Below are 22,561 nucleotides of genomic sequence, written 5' to 3'. Positions count from 1 at the left end.
TCGAAACAGAGGGATCGTATTCCGTAAAATATCGCGTACGGGATAACGGCATACTCGACGATGTAAAGCAGACACACGGCTAATTTGAAGAAAAACACCGGGTTAATTATGTGCAAAGGACGATTATTCACGGAATAAGAAAGTAGAGTGGAAGGCAAAAAGGAAACGAGGACCGTGCGCGGCTGCTCTTATCGCTAATTTAAATCCCGCCGTGGGCAGGAAAATCATAATCCTACTTTATACTTCCTTCGCAGTGGGAATATCATGGTCGAACGATGATCCGCGCGCAGGAAACTCGCCGCGTTGTATTTCTGCGGGCATCGTATCGCTTTCCTTCTCGTGCTGCACCGCCTATTCGGCGTGATTCGTTCCTTTTTTTCGCTGCGAGCCTCGAATTGATGAATTTCACCTGGTCAGGCGTTCGTAGAAAGGAGGAAACCGAAGACAGGACTGAAAAGCGAGAAAGTGTGGCTGTCTGCATTGGGCCGCGACGAGCTTCGTATCACTTCAGCTGCATATCGGAAGTGCTATATTTGTACTTACGCTTATTACGGTATAATTGACAGATGAAATACCTGTTTGAATTTGATGCTCGATTAAATTTAGACGAGAAAGTTGCGAATAGTCGCTGTCACTCAACACGTACTTAATCATTTTGCCAACAAAAACGTCAACAGCTGTTGTCGTGGAATGCAATGTTAAAGGAAATGGTCCGTTAAGTTTCATACTCGTAATCTTCAGATTAGACAAATTGTAAATGAGATAATTATAGCTTTAGGACGCAGAACTATATCTTGTCACGATTCTAGCGACTTTAGGATAGTTGAAATTTTGACGTTTACTGATCTATCTGCGGGCATTCGATATCGATACATTAGACTCGAATCGTAAAACGAATTCTAGTACTAAGCGTTGCTCTATATTTACCATCGTATGATCTACGAATCAGTTGGACACGTTAATATGGCTGATTTCGAGTTGTTCAGTATCGGACTGTGATCTAGTCCATAGCGTAATCCACGACAGGTCAATTAGATCTAGATTGTGAGATCTATCACGGACTATAGATCGCTCAATTAGCTGTAAATATTCTTCGGTTTCACGAATCTTGAGTTTTATGGTTCGAACTTGTGAAACCCAGCAAAGATCACCACAGAGCCGCGAGTCGTTGAGCCATCCTTGAATCACTCGAGCACCACCTAACCGCGAAGGACCTTGAGGTCGTGGAACTTGCTAGGGATTTCTTGAGATGGTGTAAGACGTGGATTCCAATGATACAAGGCGGATCTCATGATCCAGGGGTCAGGCAGCTGGAAGTGTCACGACCCCGATGTGATCCGTAGCGAGTGTCACGACTACAGGGTTTGCGCAGTGTCCGATGACTCTGTGGTGGTTCGTGGCTAGATCCACAACTTCTGGGTCAGATGACTTGAAATCTGACATCGATGGTGTCAACTAGCGATATCCACGTTTCCTACAGCTGGCTTTGACGTACTCTGTACGAGACCTTGAGGATCAAGCTATCAAGGTTTCATGACCTCAGGGTGGCTCGTGATACGTTCGGTGATTCTGGGTCGGCAAAATAATTATTCAAAGTCGTTAATTTCTTCTTCCTTTTTTTTTTGTCGGCGATTTATCTGACCGGAATTTTAATGTACTGCTTTAATAGTGTTATTATGCAGCGCATGCTTGTAAATGCATGACTTAATCTACCAGTGGTCGGCGTGAAAGAAAACTTTCGGGAGATCGCCTCTGATAACGGTACTTGGTCGAAACGCAATTTAAAGCCCATAAATCGATCTTCGCGTGGGCTTCCGGGTACTTTCGAATATTCGTATACTTAATAACCATACATTTCGCTGTTCACTTAACACGCTTTCCAATCCTGAAGATGATACTAATTTCGATACTTAACATTAGCTGATTTATGTACTCGTTGGTGGTTGTCATTAGTAGCTTGAAATTTAACGTGGAACGATAGCATTTGAATCATATTACAGCCACTGACACCTTCTATGGTATTTTTACTGTATCATACACGAAACACTTGCATTCTATTCGTGCAAAATTTACCCCATCGTTTATAACAATCACGGTATTTCTGAACGATAAACTTCTACATTTGGTAACCGTAGGATGAATCCTTTATGATTACAGGTACTCCAACGAGACATAGAAGCGCATGGTCGAATCGTCAGTTCGGTCGTTAAATTAGGAGATAAAGTTGTCAGTCAGCAGCAAGCACAGCAAAAGGAGCAAGAACAAGATCAAGAGGAGCAACGGGAACAACGGGAACCGCCACAAGCTTTACGAACAGCGAGATCTTTGGAACGCCGATGGCATTTGCTGTTTCTACGAGCTTTGGAATGGCAGTGTCACATCGAAACTCTTGTGTCTCGTATAAGCAGTAAGGTGAGTACATTCTTGTTTTTGCTAAATTTTATACTTTCGCGAATAATTGTCACAAAATAAACTAAGCGAATAACGACTACTAAATTCATCTAAATCACAAATAAAGATTCACCGATGCCGACTATTAACCGCGCTACTTCTATTCAAATCAAATACAACGAACAGTACACCTGTTCGAGATTTATCACTCGGAATTATTGTACGAAACGGCAATTTGTTTTCCATACTCGCTGAAGTGAGCTAACTAACGTTACCAACATTCCTGATAAGTCCATTCACAATGGCAACTGATTAGAATTACAAAAACAGATGTCAGGGGAAACGGTCTCGTGAAACGATCTGCTAGAAGAGCAAGCTTCAAATTAGAAACTCTAGCACAAAAGGAGATAATTTGCATTAAGTGTAACTACACTCATTTACCTCCATGTTAAAGGAGAATTCTTAGCTTGGGAACTGAAAAAGAAATACATAGTTCGGACATGTTTGTATTAATCCTTAGTATACCAAAGTGGGATGATGGATGATTTTTCCAAGAGTTCTTTGCCAGATCACACTTTTCGTATTAATTTAACGTATTAATTTCGTATTAATTTAACGTTAAATCGGACAAGGATATCATCGATAATGAAATTTTATCTGAGATACGGTTTCTAAAAAGTATTCTAATTATTTATTAATTAGCTTTTAATTAAGTCGGTGTATTAAATTTTGTAGCATTTAGTAGTACTTTCACGCGACTGCAAGAACTTGATTCGAATTAATCGTCATTCAAGCGAATTTTATCACTGGCTCAATATCAGAACGTATCATCAAAGTTTCTCCAAAGATCAGTATGCTTCATGATCTTCGATCTTTTCACCGTATTTATCGAGGAATTTGCGTATTCACGGTGCACGCGATTGAGAACGTTTTAGTTAAACGTTATCCTGTTCGACTTTTGTGCGTGTGCCGGGTTAATGGAATGTTGCACGTTTTCATTACGCGCACGTTTACATGCGCTCTGGGTAACTTAATTATTGACAGGGATTTATGGGTTAAGAGGATGACGTCTTTGATGTGATTATTAAGCGTACGGTGCTTTTAGTTTATTAACTTCTTCTCTTTAATTTAGAGATTCGAAAACATAAAACTACAATTTTTTCAGCTGCCAACCGTATCTCCATTTTGAGTAAAAGTTATATATTAACAAAATTCTTCTTACAAGAAATTTAATGATATTGTGTTATAGTTAGGGTATATAATTATGCAACAAACCTGTCTTTTCAGAGACAGGTTATCTTAGCAGTTTAATAAAACCACGCTATATAACCGGAAACTTTCAACAACTGTACAGATGGAAGTGATTTTTGCACTGTTAACCGAATTATCGAGTTGCGAATTATCTCGACATTGACGTGATTTTTTTTCAGCTATAAAATTCTCACATTTCCGTAAACATTTTTTCTACCTCTATATTCATATTCTACAAACACAGACGTGTAAAAAGTAAGCAATAAAAGAAGACACGCTAATTGTACGGAACTATATTACTAGTTTCTCGTAGTGCTATCAAGGATTTCTCAGCCAGGAATTTCTCTACTTTTGTTATTAGCCTTTTAGTAGCAGCGTAAAACCCGTGCCACCCAGTGGAACGAGTGTCCACGTGAAAGAACAAATGAATGCACGCCGTTAAAAAGATTTCACGATGTTCGGTGTTGTCGGTTTGGCCATTAACTCGCGATCGCGTAGCGAATGCGTTCCTCTTCATGCTCGTTCATTCTCTCGAAACCACGTGAAAGTTCGTCCAGCCAGCGTTGACCGTAAAAATTTATTAATTCTACAGTACGATGCGAAGAATCGGATGCTTTTATTTCTCTACCGTCCGTCCCTCATATTTCCCCTCCCCCCTTGTTTTTGCTTCTTTTCGTTTTAAACGTCGAACGATCTTCAATTTATACCAAAGAGGCTTGTTTCAATGGATACTTTGCGACTATTATCACGAGTTTAGGTATCTCGGATGATCCTCGTTAAGCGAGTATTTCGTATTTATTTTTACGATTATCGAGTGTACGGTTGAAATCTTCGACGAGTTTCTTAGATCGCTTTGTATGTTAACGAGATGATTGGCTCTCGCGAAGGTTCCGTAATTTTAGTGCAACGAGGAAGTCTGCTTGCCTCTATGTAGGAGGCTTGTAAGTGAATATGATAATACCTCGAGTGTTCGCCGAACAGTCTTACTAGTGGGTGTTTGCGAATGAGATGAGATTTGTGCGGCTTGAAGCGTGTCTTGTTCAACGTGATTAACAGGCAGCGAGAAATTACAGTTGGTTTTTGCCTCTCCTATTATACAACAATTTTTCAGATTGCACGCCAATGTATTTTCTATCGAATATTCTATTAATACTTGTATGTATGTGTAACGAATAATTCGCATTCTCTTAATACTTTCACGAATCATTAAGAAACGAGATCAAATTTTATTTTATGATACTAAATATGTAATTACACGATCGACGCTAGAATACCATTATTCTATAATTACGTCGTTTATAAGAAACGCCAGTTTATCTGAATCGCAGCACAGGACAGGCAAAGCGTATCATCGACCTGTATCGAGAATCGGGCCGATCGTACACAGCCTCGTAAGCAAGCAGGAAGCACGAGAACGTTGTGTCCCTGTTTTTACGGCCTCCACGAAACCTACATCCTCCGAGATAGAGCTAGTCCGCACTAAATTTATAATCGAATAAAAAGTGTCAGCTTAACCAGGGAAATCGTTAATTATTAGGACGAATTGCATCCGGGGAGAGCACATACGATAAATCGACCGATTGCGACTACGTTCTTACTCTCTGTTCCCGTCCTTTTCCTATTTTTCTCTGCCTTTTTTACTTTTTCTTTTTCGGGCAAATTTATCCGTGTCGAACGAACGCTCGAAGCAACCGGCCATTCATATCGGCCGAACGTGTTTGCACGGTAAAGCGATCCCGCGCATAAAGTTCGATTAACGCGAGCAATCAGCCTGGCGCGTGTATACAAAGGCCCGGTTTCACTCGCGCTCATAGACCGTGCTAGATGCAACGTGTGTCCGCCTAAAACTTTCACGCGAGGCGTACCGACGCGGCAAGGCTTTCCGGTCTGTCCTGAATTTGGATTTTTCACGCCTTCCTCCGCGCTGATTCTGCTCGTTTCGCGCGGTGTCGCTTCGTTCGCTTTCAGAAAGAACAAGCACAGTGTAGGCTAACGCAGGGTTGCTCGATTAATTCGTCTTGTCAAGATCGAATTCGAAGATGACGGAGTTCGATCGATTCGAATAATATCGCTATGTTTTCATTAGCCGGAAACACTTCGGAAATGTGCTTCTCCTTTTGTATCTCGATGAAAAGCTCGTTGTCAGATCGTAGTAGCCAAGAGGGTCGCGGTAAGTGCCACTAAGTGCCTTCTTCGGTGAAGGAGACAAGAAAAACACGTTTGCCAGCATGTCGAAGGATCACACGCGTCAAGTTCCCGAAGAGAAACCGTGGCTGCGAGGAAGAAGGGGGTTGGCCACGATTTTTTTTTCTATACGCGAAGCAGCACAACGTTATACGCTTGGTAAAAGGAAACCTCGCGTTGGATGATTTTTACTTTCGTCTGCCTTCGAGTGAAACGTGACATCAGCCTCCGTTTTCATTGATGAACACGAAGGCTACGTTGAATGCTATGGCGTGTTGATAGTACGTTGCACGTAAGAGCGAAGCAACGTAATTTGCACGCGCCTCGGTGCCGCTCGAGTAGTCGATCCAAGTTTAATCGTTAGGTAATTGGCCATGCTCAAAGAGTTAATGGTTGATCCACTGCAAGGAATTAGCCAAGCTATCCAACGATTTGTTGATTCATTTTTAATCAAGAGATTTCTCCGAGCCTCCACGGTGGTTTTCTTTTTCTGTTTCATCGGGCCGAGGCGGCAGATTTCGTGGCTGACGGCGATCGCGTAGAAAATTACCTCATTTCGTGGGATGCTTAACGACTCGTGCGATGATACTCGCGGGGTGCGCATGAAAGTGGAATATTTAGCGGCAAGTTTCACTGTGGAGCACGAGATGCCACGGTGATATATATCCGCGTGGCGATTACCACGAAGCACGTGAAACTTGTACGCGCGAATTTACGGAAGAGTGTGAAATTCGATCGCAAACGAAAAATCGGATATTATAGTAAATGTCGTAGTAGGAACGAGTGACAGAGACTGTGATAGATCGGTCGAATTATGTTCGGAAGCAGATCGTGGTGCGGAAAATTGAGTTATTATTATCTGCAGAGTATTTTTCCCCTCATTCATTTCCAATTTTCATTATCCCATCGTTTCTCATGGATACTGTTGTCGTTGATGAATACCGTTAAAATAAGAAACACGATAGGAAACGAAATATTTCAAAAGATGGAAAGCCGTAATTTTCATTTGATTAACTGCTCGCACGGTAGACTCGCTCTTGTTTCAAGGAAACTCGACGACTAAAGTAATAAGTAATATTTAAGCCCGGTAAAAGCGGTAAAAGTGAAATGAAATACTTTGAATTGCGGAAAGATCGCATTTCCTGGAACATAAGTCTTCCCAGACAGCGTGCGCTGCTAGGGATCTTTTTAGAAATGGTATCGCCACGATTTCATCGCTGAACTTGGTGACTCACCGTTCGAAATATCGACTCAACGTTACGATATCATTGAAAAAACGCGAGTCTCGCCGATATGGCTAACATCACGTACTCTTTGGAAACATTTATCCTTTTCGGAGTTGTTTCGTCTCTCGAGAAGAGCGGAGAGAAGCGATATAACTGGTCGAACTTGTCCCACGCGCCATAATCGCGTAAAATATTCCTATTAATCGATGTTGGCGCTCCAAGTGACCATAAATCGTCGTTTTCTCCGTAGGACAATTTTCACTTACGGAAATCGATGTCGAACTTGGTGTTAACATGTAGCGAACCACTCGTGTAGAGAATTAACGGAGTAAATGAAACATAAACAATCTTTCGAATGTAGGTCTCAATTTAGATCTTGTAAGAGATTTAAGATATTACATTTATTTTCGGTTCTAGTATAGTATCCGGACTGCGAAATATTCCGCTAGCATGACAGTTTTTAGGGGTTTTTGAGGTCTTCGAAGCCGAAAATGAGGTTCGTTTCATATGCAAATAAGGCGTGACAAATTTCGGTCAACCGTTAACGTATGACGTCTCCATGGACGTTGACGACACCTTTTTTTCTTAAATTTCGAACTCTTAAACTACTGTGCGGCTTGCTCTGTACGCATTTGAATCGCGAGGATTGAGTCGAATTTGGGTCATTTTTTATGTTGCGGCCGGTTAGACCGCGATCATACAGTGAACGGTAGGCTGCAAAATTAGCATTTGGAGCATTGGCATTGGTTGTGTCATCGCTTGTTTTGCCGCTTACCGCTTATCGCTCTTTGTACGATCACGGTCTTGCGCGGATTTCTAAAGTTATGACCCTTGTCGGCCAAATGTTCGTAAGAACGAATTGTTAGAACTGTTCATTTCCGTGAAAGTGACCCTCTTTCTCGGCTTCAGCGACCCAAAATACACGCGGAAAGATACATTGAGAAGAAAAATACTGCCGGATACTATACTAAACATCTTCGCGAATTAATTAATATTCCATCGTCTTTTGTTATTTTCTTGGTTCGCCATAACAATTCGCGGAAGTACAACTCGGTTCCGTGAAAGTGATAGAGCCACGTGCTCGCTATGAATGTAGCAATATCACGTGACACGCGGGGTCGAGTTCCGTTTCTCGTTTCTCGTTTTGCATACATTTTTGATTGCTTGTCGCGTGACCAGGACTGATATTCCCAAGGAACCGGGCTAGGCCGCGATAACTCAGCCTCGACCGGTCGATTTGAATGAACGTGTTTTCGTGTTCCCGAATGATTTGCACGCCAGTTGATCAAGTAATTTACAGGACACCCATAAATCCTTACCTGCTTGCGTTTATTTAACGTTGATGTCAACCGCGTAACTCGTTCGCTCGGTCGAAGAGGAAAGCGTGCGAACAGACGGCAGGACATCTTCTCTTCGGTCGGATGCTAGCGGCTCACTTGCGTGACATCGTCGAAAGTCTTCGATCCGTTGTCTCTTGATAATTATCTTACCGGATCGTATTCTAATTAATTAGCTATTTTTACTCTATCGCACTTTGAACGTTCGTTTTTTGGCAACGAGTTTTCGTACAAGTTTCGTAGATTTTAATAGCACAATTTACGAGTTTAGACGTAGCACGCACCGAGCAATAAAATTCATCCGACATGAAATTCGATCCATGTTTCGATTTCGAGTGTATCTCGTGTCGGACTTTTCGTTCTTCCCAAGACGAATGGAAAGTCCATGCGAGGGTCGCATAATGGAGCATATCTACTCATGTGTGTCCGCATATATTTCACCTTTCCAAGGGAAATACGGGGATATTAAATTGCAGCGTTTAAGCATCGCGTGGTTACTTATTTGCAAGTCTAACGATCGCTACTATGGCCATTTCTGTATTATCGTTTATGCGCCATAATCGCCAACGGACATCGTTTCTATTTTTTTCCCCTTTCTTTCCTTTATACAAATGTTTGTGTACGCGAGGATATTCGAGTCCTGATTCTGCGAGAACTGTGTTGCGTATTTTATACCGCCTGTACGGATCTCGCAGTCCTGTTCCGTATTTTTGGATTAACTTTCTACCTCTTTCCCGCTTCTGTTTTTCTCTACGTTCTCGCATACACTCGGTAGAAAATGCACTCACGCACTCGAAATTGTTTACGACCACTTGCTAACCCGTAAACGTAGAGTAGTAAAGATAATTAAACGTTACTATACGTGGATTACAGCAAACTGTAACTTACTTGGAGAGACTATATTTTGCTCCGTGTTTTTATCCGAAACCTGTTTTATTGGAGCGGATAATTATTTTTCTAATAACGCGCCTATCGTTAGATACGATTTCTTAAAATTACTTTTCATCTGTTTCGTGCTACTTAGTCGCGCTTTTTAATAGATAAAAGCACCAGCAAAGCTTTCTTTCTGCGAGTATCAAAAATTGGAAGTACCTTTTACAAAATCAATTCAGTTGACGCTACTTTTGTTAATATACATACACATACGTCTATTTTTATTACATCGATTTAGTCATAAAATAATTATCTCAGGTCGATACTTTGAGCATTAAAAAATTAACCGTTTTGTTTTTTACTAAAACATTCGATTCTATAGTTCCAATGTGAAACTATCGAAATCCTTAAAATATCTAGTAAGCAGTAAAGAATTTTTCATTCATTGTCAGTCGTCAACTCTTTTACGACTCTTCAAAGGGACATTTTTATTACGAAGCTAACGTCTTCGCGTAAAGCTCGAGAATTTCGTAGAAAAGGAAAGGGGCAGGTGGACGTTTCGTTATATCTTTGGCGTACAACAATTTCTCACCAGTCGTCGATGAATTAAAATACCGAAAGTTGGCCTCGTCTTATATCGTAATGGGTATACCTGGCGCAAATGTTTATACGTCAGGTAGTAACGCAGGTGTAACCTGCGAATTTTTCTCAATGACCGCACCGTGCATTATGAGACTTCCTAGGGTGAACGATCGTTTTTCAACGGTTTGGTTCACGTCTGATTCAGTAGGTAATCGTGACGGGTAAAGAGAAGAAGTATTCTAACATGTTCGATTAATGACAGCTCGAGTTTGCCCGTGTCTAACGACATCGTTTCGCGTGTCTCGTTCTCATACGTTTATAGCGGCTATAAATAAGCGGCACAGTCGAATCAACCGGCTAGAAGAACATCTTTGTCGGTGAAAAAGTCGTATTTCTCGGGTTAATGCCATTTAACTCGAAGTAAATGGAACAAAAATCGAAAGGATTACGGGGCAATTACATTTTTGAACAGAATCCATAGTTTTAATTAAAATCGACCAATGGAAAGTGAAATTTCTATCGATTACAACTTTTAGAAAGTCATATATTGTTCCTTGTTTCTTACTTATTAGATTACTCCAATATCTCGCTTCAGAAATTTCTCTTTACAACTCTGTTTCTCTCTACGACTATTTCATATTATATCTATACACGGTAAAAATCCAAATATTCTTACGAACGAATATGGATAGATAAATTGACGTTCGTTTGCGTCCGTTTCGTAATCATCGAGAATTTTTTACTTCCATCTGCCTGTTGAGAAAACACCGTGCCGCGAATACAAGGAAGAACAGTTTCTAAAAAGAACGCAGCCATTTTTCTCGGTGGAGGTTTCGCTGATGTGCAAAGTGCCCAAGCGAGTTACCGTTTATCTCTGTTGGTTGATCTTTTGACACGCATGGTGCCGTGTCCCTTTCTCGGGGAAACGCTGGCTTGAAAAGGCGAAAGTGGTGGTTCTAAATAGCGACGAACAAGGTGTAGTTCATGGCCGGACCGTACCGTGGCCATTCGACGCAAATTTATTCAAGCAATGACGCGTCGCACGCTGCGAGACGAAACTTTGCGAAACGCTCGTGTCTCGGTTCTCTTAATGTTTCCCTCGGAAACGTTCATAAACTCAAACTTAAACGAAACGTTCAATGATAGATGTTGGATATTAGGCTTGATGTAGGATATTAATCGTCATCGGACACAGAGTAGATTTCGCGTAGAATATAACGTTGCTGGAAAAGAAGAAAAAGGCTATCGGTCCCTACCAACCGGAAGTATTGATTAATCAAGTCATCCACGAGAGTTGACCATAAAAGGATAGTAGAATAACTGTATACTTTCTAACGTAAAATTTATTGTCTTATTCATATTCATCTTCTTTGTATATATACCAACGCATATACCTTTCTACTAAAAAGCGTATTATATTTCAACAGTTTGTAATGTCTCCTAAAATCTTTTATTCTATCTATTCTGTCCTTAACTTTGAGACATTTGAAGACCTGTCTATTCGACAAGTTTCCTTCAACACTTATATCTGAATTATACTTGGGTATATAAACACCCAATTATTCCTAATAATATTTTCCATTCTTTCGAAGGTTAACAACATGGAACTTTCCATTCTTAAACCTTTGTAATTTCCTATAATCTTTACTGTAGATAGAGAACGAAGCGGTCAGACGCGCAATATTTTGCAATTCGTTTCCCTAAGATTCGTCGAGTGTCACTTGAAATAGACAACACTAGGCCGCGGATGTTTATGCAAATCCATATTTTTAACAAGCAAAAACTTGTTGTACTCATTAAATATTTCAGCGAGTACCATACTTTGAATATTTGATGTACTTTTACATATCGTGTACGTCCTGCGTATTTTTCCATAAACATCCGTAGTTTCGCTGTTATCGATTCCAAGCATATTGTTTAGAAACATGAAATTTTGCAGATAATTATTAAGAATGGGATATGCCTGAGACTTACGAGTGTACCCTACTCCTAGACAGTATACACTGTACTCCTAATAAGCCAGAGGGACCATCGCTTTTATTACAGAGAAACGTCACTAAGACACGTTTCAATTCCTCTTAGCATCTCGCTTTTCCTGCGTTATCCCTCAGTTAATACACGTGGAACCGGAGAGGGGGGATGTTCATTACATCCAAGTTACGGTCAGGTATCCCAGTCTCGAAACGCCTTCGGGTAGCTCGTATCAACAGGTCGCCCCGGTAACGATCGTTGATCGACTCGACATTCCTGTCAGTCTTCTACGAAGCACGCTACAGCGAAGATGGCCCTCTGTCCATCGCAGGTAATTAGTTTGGATATTAGTTAGATATTCAGTCAAGTTCGATACGCGGATCAAAGACCCTCTGACATTTGGCGCCCGTCACCCGGTGCAAAACCGTGACTAGCCAGTCGAAATAAGAGCGAATGATTTACTTTTCCTCGTGCTCAACACCTTTGAATCGGCCGTTCTGGCCCGTTGATCCTGCTGAACTTTATTACGTATTTACGGGCGCAGCTAGCTAGTCGATTGCGAACGATTCTGAGAAACACGAAGGCGAAAGAATTGCGTAAGTGCGTGGATTATTAACGAGTCGATTTTTACTTGTTTACTTTGGATCTGGTAAGGTTTGCTTGCCAAGTGTCAGTGATAAATTTCTGATATTTCTTGGAATGTGTGGAATTCTTTGGCGAATGATCGAAGAGTCTCGAAGTAAATCTAAAAGGTTGCAGAGGATTGATCGAGCGACTAAGAAATTCGATTTTAATTGTATACCCCGGATCTCAAGGATATCGTATTGCGTTAGGTAAAGATTTTGTGAAATTTCGTACAGTGTGTGTTCCTGTTTCGAATAGTTGAAGTGAAAGCAACGTAGCGTTTTCAAGGCTTTGAAGTCGAAAAGATTCTGCTGCAATCGCAGATTTCTTCTCCGCGTTTAGCAAATTAACTATAAGTGTATATATTTCTCCTTGGTAACACTAAATTTCTAATTATAAGATTTCTTATACGGTGCACATTCCTTTCGTAAATAGTTAGAATAGAAGTGAAAGTAACGAAGAGTTTTGAAGGATTCTCAAAGATTCTAGAAATTGCAAATTGCTTAAATGTCTGATCACATTCTTTTTCCTGCCGTTCAGCTAACTAAATTCTCAACATTTCATGGTAAATATTTGTTTATTTTTTTTTAAATCACGCGCTACTCTCGCAAGTTGTGTTTGGAAAGAAAGTAAGGATAATATAAAGACTCAAAAGGGGTCACTGTGATTCAAGCATAACTGTCGGTTGCCCAAAAATCAGACAAGCTCTGGCGGTCGTTGATTAACGGTTGTGGCTTTTCTCGGCCTTTGTTACGGAAGAATTGTACGAGTAAGAAGATGCGTGCATTCTCGGCTTTCTCTTCTGCCCAGGACAGCTTTTTCGTTTATTTTTTCATTGCGGTTTCTAGTAAGTTCCAAGTAACGCGGAGCGAGTTCCTAGCCGACAGTTGTGAATCTGCTTCTCTACCCGTTTTTTGTTTTCCTCGATTACCAGTACCCGTGGAAAACTTCCCTAGTTATCCGCTTTCCTCTTAGTACCGATATTTTACTGTATTAGGTTATTTTTCAATTGAAAGAATCGGAAATACAAAACCCGATAATTTTATTACAAATCTAATTCGATCTGCGCCTGTTCGATCTTGCGGTGAGTTTCTTTATCGCAGAATTTTTCGTGCAGTGGGAATAATATTTAAGAAGTTATTTATTAAATCGATATTCCTGCTATACTTATTTTATATGTAGTTAAAACATTGTAAAAATCATTGTTTATTGTCAAAGATGTGCTATTCGTTATCGTTTAGTTCAATTAAAACTATCGCTAGATAGTTTGTTTTCTAAACTATCAGAGGCTCCTGCGCCAGAACGAAAAAGAACCGAGAAAAATTCCGATTATTTTGTATATTTATTCTTGTCGGAGATTAGATTTGCTAGCAGCTTATCTGTTGAGAGAAATGGAATCTAACAAGTTTTTATCATTAAAAATATGTATATGTAATTAATAGCCAGCGTTTGAAATTTAATTAACCGTGCATGTACATTAAAAATTTCATTGTTGCTACATTTGCTAAATTTTACTTACAAGTGGCTAATTGTAAATTGAAATTTGGATATTTCTATAACATAATTTCCTTTCATTAACGTTAGAAATGCTTTCGACTGTTTAATGTCATTTTGTGTTTGGTATTAAGTTCGTTTGTTGAAAAGAATTCCTTTATCTAGACCGTAGAAAGTTAATAAATTAGATGAAAATTGCGTGGTCTTTTGTGAGCATCGCTCTGCTTAGAAACGATCTAACTAAGATGTAACGATTATTATCAGGATGTTTCACTGACACGCCTTTCACCCGGCTTTGACCAACAATTAAATCAATCCATTAAGAAGATCAAGTCGTAAAACGCGATTATTTACTCGTTGGCGAAACGTCTTGTTACAGCGTTCACATAAAAGTACCATTGGTCTAAAATCTTTCTATTTCTAAACATTCTATTTCTTTAATATTTCTTCGATAAAAAGAATCTTGAAATTTTACATACTATTATAGGCTATGATGTCACGATTATTCAAGATTATTAAAGAATAAAGTTCCACTGAATTGGACGTATTTCGAATCGTATATCGAAGACATAACAGATCTTATCGGGCACTTGCATTTATTTCTTTCTCTTATCAATCGTATACCGGAGATTATCTACTTACCACGTTTCCCGATATTTATACTACTAACTTACATTAGAAGACACTTTATCCTTCCATGTGTAATGTACACTGAACCACAAGAAAAAACTCGCGATATTCTTGCAATTTCTTTATTTTCCAATAAATTCCGTTTCATCGTTAATAAGAAATAAATTACAACTTTCACGTTGGAGATGATAAGAGTAGGCAAAGAAGAATGGTCCTTTAAACCCTCGATGGATAATTAACGCTAAGTAAGCCATGGCACACGCGAAATTGGAAATCAAGTTGAAACGCCTTGGGTCCGATTAACGCGTGCGTTTAATTGATACGAGAATAATATCTCGGTTCCCGAGGTGTACGGTTAATCCTATAAATCACCGGTGTCTAAATTTACTCGAACCACGGTGAAATCGACCATTAATTTTGCATTTATTCGTCGGCTGATACACACACGTTCTCTAGACTGTATCAGTCGCGTCCATCGAACGTCTTTCGTTAGTCACGTTGTGTCGCTTGGCCACGCTGCCAATGGCACAGCTCTTGCCAGTGAATGCCTTCAACGGTCGGGATAATCATTGATTTCGATGTGATTTCGATCTGTAATTAAAGGGGCTTCGCGTACTCGTAATCGTTTCCAGCCTTTCTGTATTGTTGAAAAGAAACTAATAATCGAGCCTCGCTACGACTACGCATTATGATTCGCGATTTTCACTTTCGTTTTTCGTTTAATAACAGCGTATGGATTTCTAGAGATTCTTGGGAATATATTATGGCTTAATATCGTGGAAAACGGGAACACATGCTAGAATTTTTCATTTGGAATTAATTTCGATCTAACATTTACATTTGAAATGTATGCAGAAGAAGAGAAAGAAAGCCGTGCAGATTTCATATTCAAAGTGCAAAAAAAGATTATTGATGCGAAAAATGCTAAATACACTATGGTGTGCGAGTGTGTCACCCTGACAGGAAACGTGTTAATTCGTATTGTCACACAACGCGAGACATCGGCGGAAATTTCTTTCGGCACGGGCGAGATTCGAAGGCTGATGGAAATTTTGGAGAGCAAAGAAGGAGGAAACGATGTTTTATATGAATTCACAGAAAACTCGAGTTGGATCGGCGCCAGCGTAAAATTAGTTTGAATCGAGGATAGGATAAAACCGTGGAAAAATTATTCCAAGCTTTGTGGATACACGTTTCTCGTCTAATTTTTGCCGCGCCCAGTTTCTCGTTGTCGTGGCTCTCTTTCACGATACTCGTCGACAAGAAATTACTGCTATAGAAATGGACATATTGTTCCTTTAGCCTCCTCTCTTTTATATTCGACGTTCCAGTGACTCTCTATTTCTTTTTTCTTTTCATTCTAGGTAAATACAGTGACAATAAAAAGGTAACGTTATATCAGGATCTATTCTCCACGATTGTACCATCGAACTATATTTGTAACAAAAAGTACGTCAATCAAAATTCAATCGCTATTCTAAGATTCAATTTTGTCGCGCAATCGTATAATACAATCTACGTATCCGTAGTCTCTGTACTTTGATCCGACAAAAACACAAACTCGCGAAACCAAAAGGAGGCTAAAAACTAAAATCACGAGACAGAGATTTAAACTACCCAATAATTCCCTCGAAGAGTCCATCCTCGAGTCCGACAAAGGATTCATAAACACGTGCGTGGTAGACAGACCGATTTACCTAGACATTTTGATAGAATCAGAGACTGGTACGTAACAGGCGTGGCGGACGAACGAAGATTATCAGATGAAGTGATTCGGCTGTTCGGCGTGTTTCAGAACTTGGTGGTTTACCACTGCAGTAGCGACAGCGACGAGGAGCCAGTCACGAAGCAGCCTCGACTCAGCCGTAGACACTCGCGAGGTTCTGGAAGGGAATCCCCGGGTCAGTCGGCTCGTTCGACGCGTTCGAAACGCCACAGAGCCACGAGATCGCGATACTACGAGGATCCAGCCACTAGCAGAGCGGACCTGTCCGATACCGACGCGTCTTCCGAGAATCGATCGATCAGCGACGGATCCTATTTCGAGGTGCGTACACAAAATCTATATATTTGTAATTATTTTCTTCTTGCAGCAAGAATATTTAGCGGGATATTCGCTGGTCGAGAACATACACTGTATAGAGGAGTCGTGAAACCGGTATGGCAACGTTTCCCAAACTGTTGCCGAAGAACAATGGAGCACGAGCCTTCGGGAGGAAGTTTGCTTGATTAGAGCGAGGTGACTGTTCGGTTGACGATCCATGGTGTATCGCACGTGTGCCTATGTGTTCGTGGATTCGTTAACGAAGATGAACCCGCGGATTAGCGGTGGATCCGGCTCGTTCGTCGCGAGTTGATTAGCCTTTGATTTACGCTCGAGAAAGTCTTTGATCCGTGGGCGATATACTTAGTGGTGTCTTTGTGGTGTTTCAGTGAAACTCGAATTGATTCGTGCGACGAATCGAGAAGAATATTTCAAGCATTAACGAAACGGTTCTCAGTGTAATTTTTCGTACTAGGGAATATCGATGCGAAGCTTAGCGGCTAAGATTTAAAAACGAAGCAGTTCGAGTATTTCGCAGATGCTCGAGAATTTAAAAAATTGGAAATATTTGTCGAGCTAGGTTTCCTGTGCTTCGATATTGCATCGGCTTGGAAGACGTTACTGCGTGGTTATTCGAGGATGGACACCTGACTGTGGAAGTGAACTTGATCCTTATTAGCTAACGGCTATTGTTTCGTTTCGAGTACAAAAAACTATCTTGCATACTTGGTGCATGCGTTACGTCCGCGTATGATCGAATCGAATAAAATCCGGGGCACGTTCCATCCCGTTTCTTACTTGGAACTCTCAACTCATTTTCGCGCTGAAACTATATTCAACGATTTTAAACGATTTGAATGCACACGTGTTTCTCTATAGTGCTTCGAATATGATATTCTGAAAAACATCGTAAGATAGGACTGGAGTATATCCGAATTAATAGAATCGTTATTCTTTATTTATTTCCAATCAAACGATCTCTTCCATACAAGAAAGTTGAATTATCCTCAAAAGAGAAAACTCCAGCTTTCGCGTTAATTATTATTCGAACGTCACCTCAGTCGGTTCCAGAATTAAAATCGGCAGATCTCGAAGAATAATTCCAATTGTCTCATACTCGGAAACGTATTAACTTCATTTCCACTTTACAACGTAGCACTCGACTTTCCTTTTCTACGAATCATTATCCTCCTTCCCAGTCATTTTCTAACACTCTCTGTCTTATAATCCGTTGTCTGGAACTATGAAACATCTCTCTAAGACCATCGAATAGCTTAGATCTACGAGACGGCGGATACCTGAATATGGAGATGAGCCTGATCCTTATTAGCAGCTATTGTCTGGTTCCCAGAATAAAAGTGGTCGATGTCCCTCGTATACCTCAACTTGCACTCTGTGTGCAACTTCTGTCTCAATCTACCCCTTGTCTATTTCGAACATTCTATTTTGAACGTTCTCGTAATTTCAATTTTTGTACTCGTATCTTTCAGGTTTATCGGGGAAAGTTGGTGTAAAAACAAATGGATGATGTTTTTCTGGTGTGTGGATGGCATCACGAGTGCATCAAGCGTACACAGTGTAACGTTACTCGTCACACGTGCGTTACCAGTGTGAATGATCTATCGTTCGCGAGCTACGACACAACGTGATTATAGTGCGTGGCACGGGTTCAAGCGCGGTTCCACCGCGTTCCTTTCGTTGCGTCTCTTTGTTAGTCGATGAAATCAATTTGTAAGATTTATCTGGATGTTTCGAGTGAATTAATTGTTCCCTAGAGGTAGATAACTTTGTAGTTTTTTAACTGAGACTATATCTCTTTGTTGAAGTGATATAACAAAATTAAATGAATTAGTAAAGTTTCGTGTATATAAGTTCAACATTCTCTCTTTTTTTTTTTTGCTGCTCTGCTAATTATATCGTTCCATTTTTTTGATAGCAGTTGAAACAAGCTCTTTTTGTACGCCTGGCAACACTATAGCTCGCAGAGTGGAACGCGTTCGGCGGCGTTCCATCTCTTTGTTGCACGGTGAAATTGATTTACGACGCCGAACTTTTCGTTTTCGTGTACATTAATTAACACCTGAATCAAATCGAAGCGCGTCAAACTCACGACGATTTATCGCCTCGCATCGCTTCTTTAACTAGACCTTCCTCCATTGATTGACAGAGTCTCGTGACACGAAACTGGCACAGGTATCGTTAAAGTCCTCCGAATAATTCGAAGAAACTGTTCAGTGAGAAGTTTGTGGACGGTAAGAAGAGAGAACGGTATTTCTTTTTTTTCTCTTACGTTTCTTTTTTTCTCTTCTTCATTTTTTTCTCTCGAGGAAGCTCGAAAAGCGTTTCTTGTTCCAAACGCGTTACTCCGCGAGCGGAATGAGAACTCGACGAGAGAAAGTGCACGCGGGGCCTTTTACCTTTTGAAATATTCACGAGGCAAAATAAAATAAAATTGAAATTGACGAGTAATTACGCGTACGTGACGCCGAGGAACGTGCTTCCATTGCATCAACCCTCTTCTCGACTAATCAGGAACGAATGTACATATATATTTATTTTCTTTCGTTCGTTTCGAACATCTGCGTTTCCTACACAGAAGAAACCAGTTTCTTACCTGGTCGTTACATTGAACGTTATTACATTCCATTATTTTGTCACGTTACCGTGCCTGTCTTTATTTTCTTCGCTCGAACCAATGCAGTTGATCTTGAAAATATTTTTTGCTCGTTCAAACTAGTCCACCATTTCCCTGTTACCGGACATGTATCAAAAACGACTTGTACTTACCCCATATGTTTGCATCTGAAACAACTCGCATAGAGGAAAAGACAAGTACGAAGAGGCAAATCAGTTAACGAAGCGAATTACCTATCTTATTTTCATAGTCACAGCAAGAACCTCGCCGTAGTGAAAATAGCTGTAACCTGAAATCTTAATGGCGTCGGCGTGTTTCTCGTTTTTCTTTGATCGATCGAAACGTTTTTGCCATTTCGTCAAATACGAATGGAATCGACCGACGAACGAAAGCGCGCATACGATCGGCCGAGGTAACGCGAGAAACACTTCGAAGCGTGAAATTTTCACGGTTGCATCACGTTCGATTTTATGGAGCACGAGAGAGAATCCGTTTTGTCGAGCAACAAATAATAATGACCGGAATGGCGTTCGCATACCGTCACTGAGTGTGTTAAGTGGAAAGAAATCTGCCGCGAAACGAGCACGTATATATGTGCCGCCATTATACAGCGGGCCGTACACACGCGTATTCGACACGTATGCGCTTTATTATGTTTCGATATGCTGATACGCGGAAGACATTTTTCGAAAACTTGTTGTAGGAAACGTGATCGAGGCGTCGGAAGGTTTATCTTCTGTTCCAAATATTTTAAAGCTTTTATCGATTCGCAGTAATTTATTACGGTATACTTATTACGAAAGAAAGGTAGATCTGTGCTGGATAATTATAAAATTTATTAGATTGATGTACAAATGAAAAAATGTAGGTTTAATTATGTAGGTTGCGTGATATTTATTATTTTCTTTATGTCTCAGAAAGAAAGGAAAAATTAATCGTTCGATATATATCTATCCGTACGATTACTCTCGAAAGTCGCCCTTCTCTCAAGCATAGGTAGAAACATTCTGTTCGTTTATTGCCGTGATATTTTGATGAGATCGGACAATTGTTTGCGTTGTTGCGCGCCAGTTAGCGGCTTGATCGATAATTAACTCCTTATCGTAGAAAATTATCGTGATAATCTGCACGCGCCTCGCGCTCGGTCAGTCGCAGCGGTGTGATGTGAACGTACAGTTCTCACTGTCGATTATGTTTCCTTCGATATCGAACATTTCAAACACAACCTATTTTACTAAAAAAAAAAGTGTCTTTGCGACAACGCGGCATGGTCCGGATTAGCGCAATCTCACCGATTATCATAGTGCGATCTTGAAAAGTTTTGAATCTTAAAATGACCACGGAATTTCTCAACTGAAATAGTGAAAAACAGAAAAAAGAAGAAACGCTTCGTAACGTCTGATTTCAGGATGAATTATGTCCGGTTTATGTGATGGACACAAAGTCCGACGGAGTGGAAAATCTCCAAGAAGTTAATCGAATCGCGAGCACGTTAGGCGATCAGGGCGAAGAAGCTGACATCGAGGAAGGTGCGGTAAGCGAAGACGAAGAATACGACATGCCACCGACACCTGACACCGTACCGATGACAAATTCGACGGCCATCGAGGAGAGCTGCGACCAGATCGACGGCCAGCCAGGGAATTCTGAACAATCGAGCGGCAATTTAGCCGCTAACGAGCCAGTGAAACGTCGCAGAACGACTGAGGAGGTCGCCTCTTTTAACACGTAAGATCACCTTATCAGGATTTTATCGCGTGGGCGTGTACGCCTAATTGACGTGCACGAATACGTTAGTGCTGTATTCAGAGAGTTCGTGTTAATGTTTCGTTCGATCAACACGTTGGTATTTTTATTCATCTTCGTCGTTCACACTTGCTGATGTTTTGTAATCGGTATGGTAATTGGAGAAAACTTTTCGAAGAAGGTGTTTTATAGAGATGATGCGAAAGTAAATGTTCCCGAAGTTCCGTAAGAAACTGCGACGATAATGAAAAGTTTCGTTGCAAGGAAAATAACGGGTTGCAGAGGGTTAATCCAATGTATCTCTATGAAACACTCGGTAGTTACGAAATACGGTATTTTCAAAAAACACAGATCTACGTTATCAAAATTTACCTAGATACCACTTACTATCTCTAATTAATCACGATGTTCGAGTAAAATCATACAAATTTCAAAATACTGAAAATATTCGGAATAATCGAAGTACTCAAAGTTCGGAGTACTCGGAAGCAACCGAAATAAAGAATACGTAAAAAGTTAAGGCTTTTATTAAGCTTTTTAGACGATGAGAGTCCACGAGAGATAATCAGAATTTCACACCACTGATCCGTGTCGTTTCGCATTAGGTCCGACAGGAAATCGAAGAATTGCGCGACCTTCTACTTCCGCCACTTGGACACCGACTCTGAGCAGAACGAGGAGGCGGCGATCGTAGCGGAGGACTCGTCGGAGGAAGAGTGGACGTACACGTCATCGCGGGTGAATAACGTTACGACGGAGCAACGCAAGACCAACGTTCTGGTGCGTCTGGACTTCGGCGAGGGGCAGAGTCAACCACGAGCTAGCGAGGGAAACGCTAAAACGAGCGAAATGAAGCCCGTAAAAGAGACTTCCAACATGGAGGGTGTGAACGAGACTTCAAACGAAACCGACGCGTCTTCTCGCTGCGAGAAAGACAGTGACGACGAAACGAGAAACGACAAGACGAGCATCCAAAGGCTCATTAAGGAAGTAGAGAAATTAGTCGGAGAGGAAAGGCGCAACGGTGCAACGAAGACTTTCCCTCAGCTCATTCTCGATGATAAGGAGGGTATAACGAATAATCATCGCGCCAAATACGCGAGGATCAAGGAATGGCTGAAACTGAACTCTGTACGAAGCCACGACGGACGATCCACGTCGCAGGTAGGTTGTAATTATTGCTATTGTCATGGGGTGAATAGCTCGACGTTTGCCTTTTACGATCTTTTCTTTTGTTCGTTTATTTAACGCGAAGAAGATTATTTCGTGCTAATCGGAAGGCAACAAGGTCGTTCTTTGGAATTTAATGTAATTGAATTTAACGTAATTGGTTTTTCGTTGGGAATTGTCGATTCATGCACAATGTCCAAGCTTCCTCCGCTTTGCAAATTGAATATTTCGTAACAATGTGAAAGAATGGACACGTGATATCTCGATCCTTTGTCGTCGATGAGTTACTTAATCGATGTTTAAAATGCTTGTTTGGATTCGATCAAGTTACATTAACGATTGGAAAGAAAACGCGCAAGTATAATATCCGCTTTCGAAATATCTTACTCCGCTATCGTTCGTT

General features: G+C 40.7%; 1 protein-coding gene across 5 annotated transcripts in view; it reads left to right on the top strand.

Moving 5' to 3' along the window:
- Positions 1-22,561, top strand: part of LOC117158274 (uncharacterized) — a 119,151-nt gene that overhangs the window by 53,521 nt on the left and 43,069 nt on the right. For all 5 annotated transcript variants that reach the window (XM_033336984.2, XM_033336985.2, XM_076622294.1 and 2 more), the window contains exons 7-10: positions 2,158-2,412; positions 16,359-16,610; positions 20,651-20,970; positions 21,594-22,152. In XM_033336984.2, coding sequence (XP_033192875.1) covers positions 2,158-2,412; positions 16,359-16,610; positions 20,651-20,970; positions 21,594-22,152 — 1,386 coding nt within the window. The remainder of the gene's footprint in view (positions 1-2,157; positions 2,413-16,358; positions 16,611-20,650; positions 20,971-21,593; positions 22,153-22,561) is intronic.

This window comes from Bombus vancouverensis, chromosome 10, assembly GCF_051014615.1.
Source record: "Bombus vancouverensis nearcticus chromosome 10, iyBomVanc1_principal, whole genome shotgun sequence".
NCBI lineage: Eukaryota > Metazoa > Arthropoda > Insecta > Hymenoptera > Apidae > Bombus > Bombus vancouverensis.
This window is presented reverse-complemented; position numbering and strand designations above follow the sequence as displayed.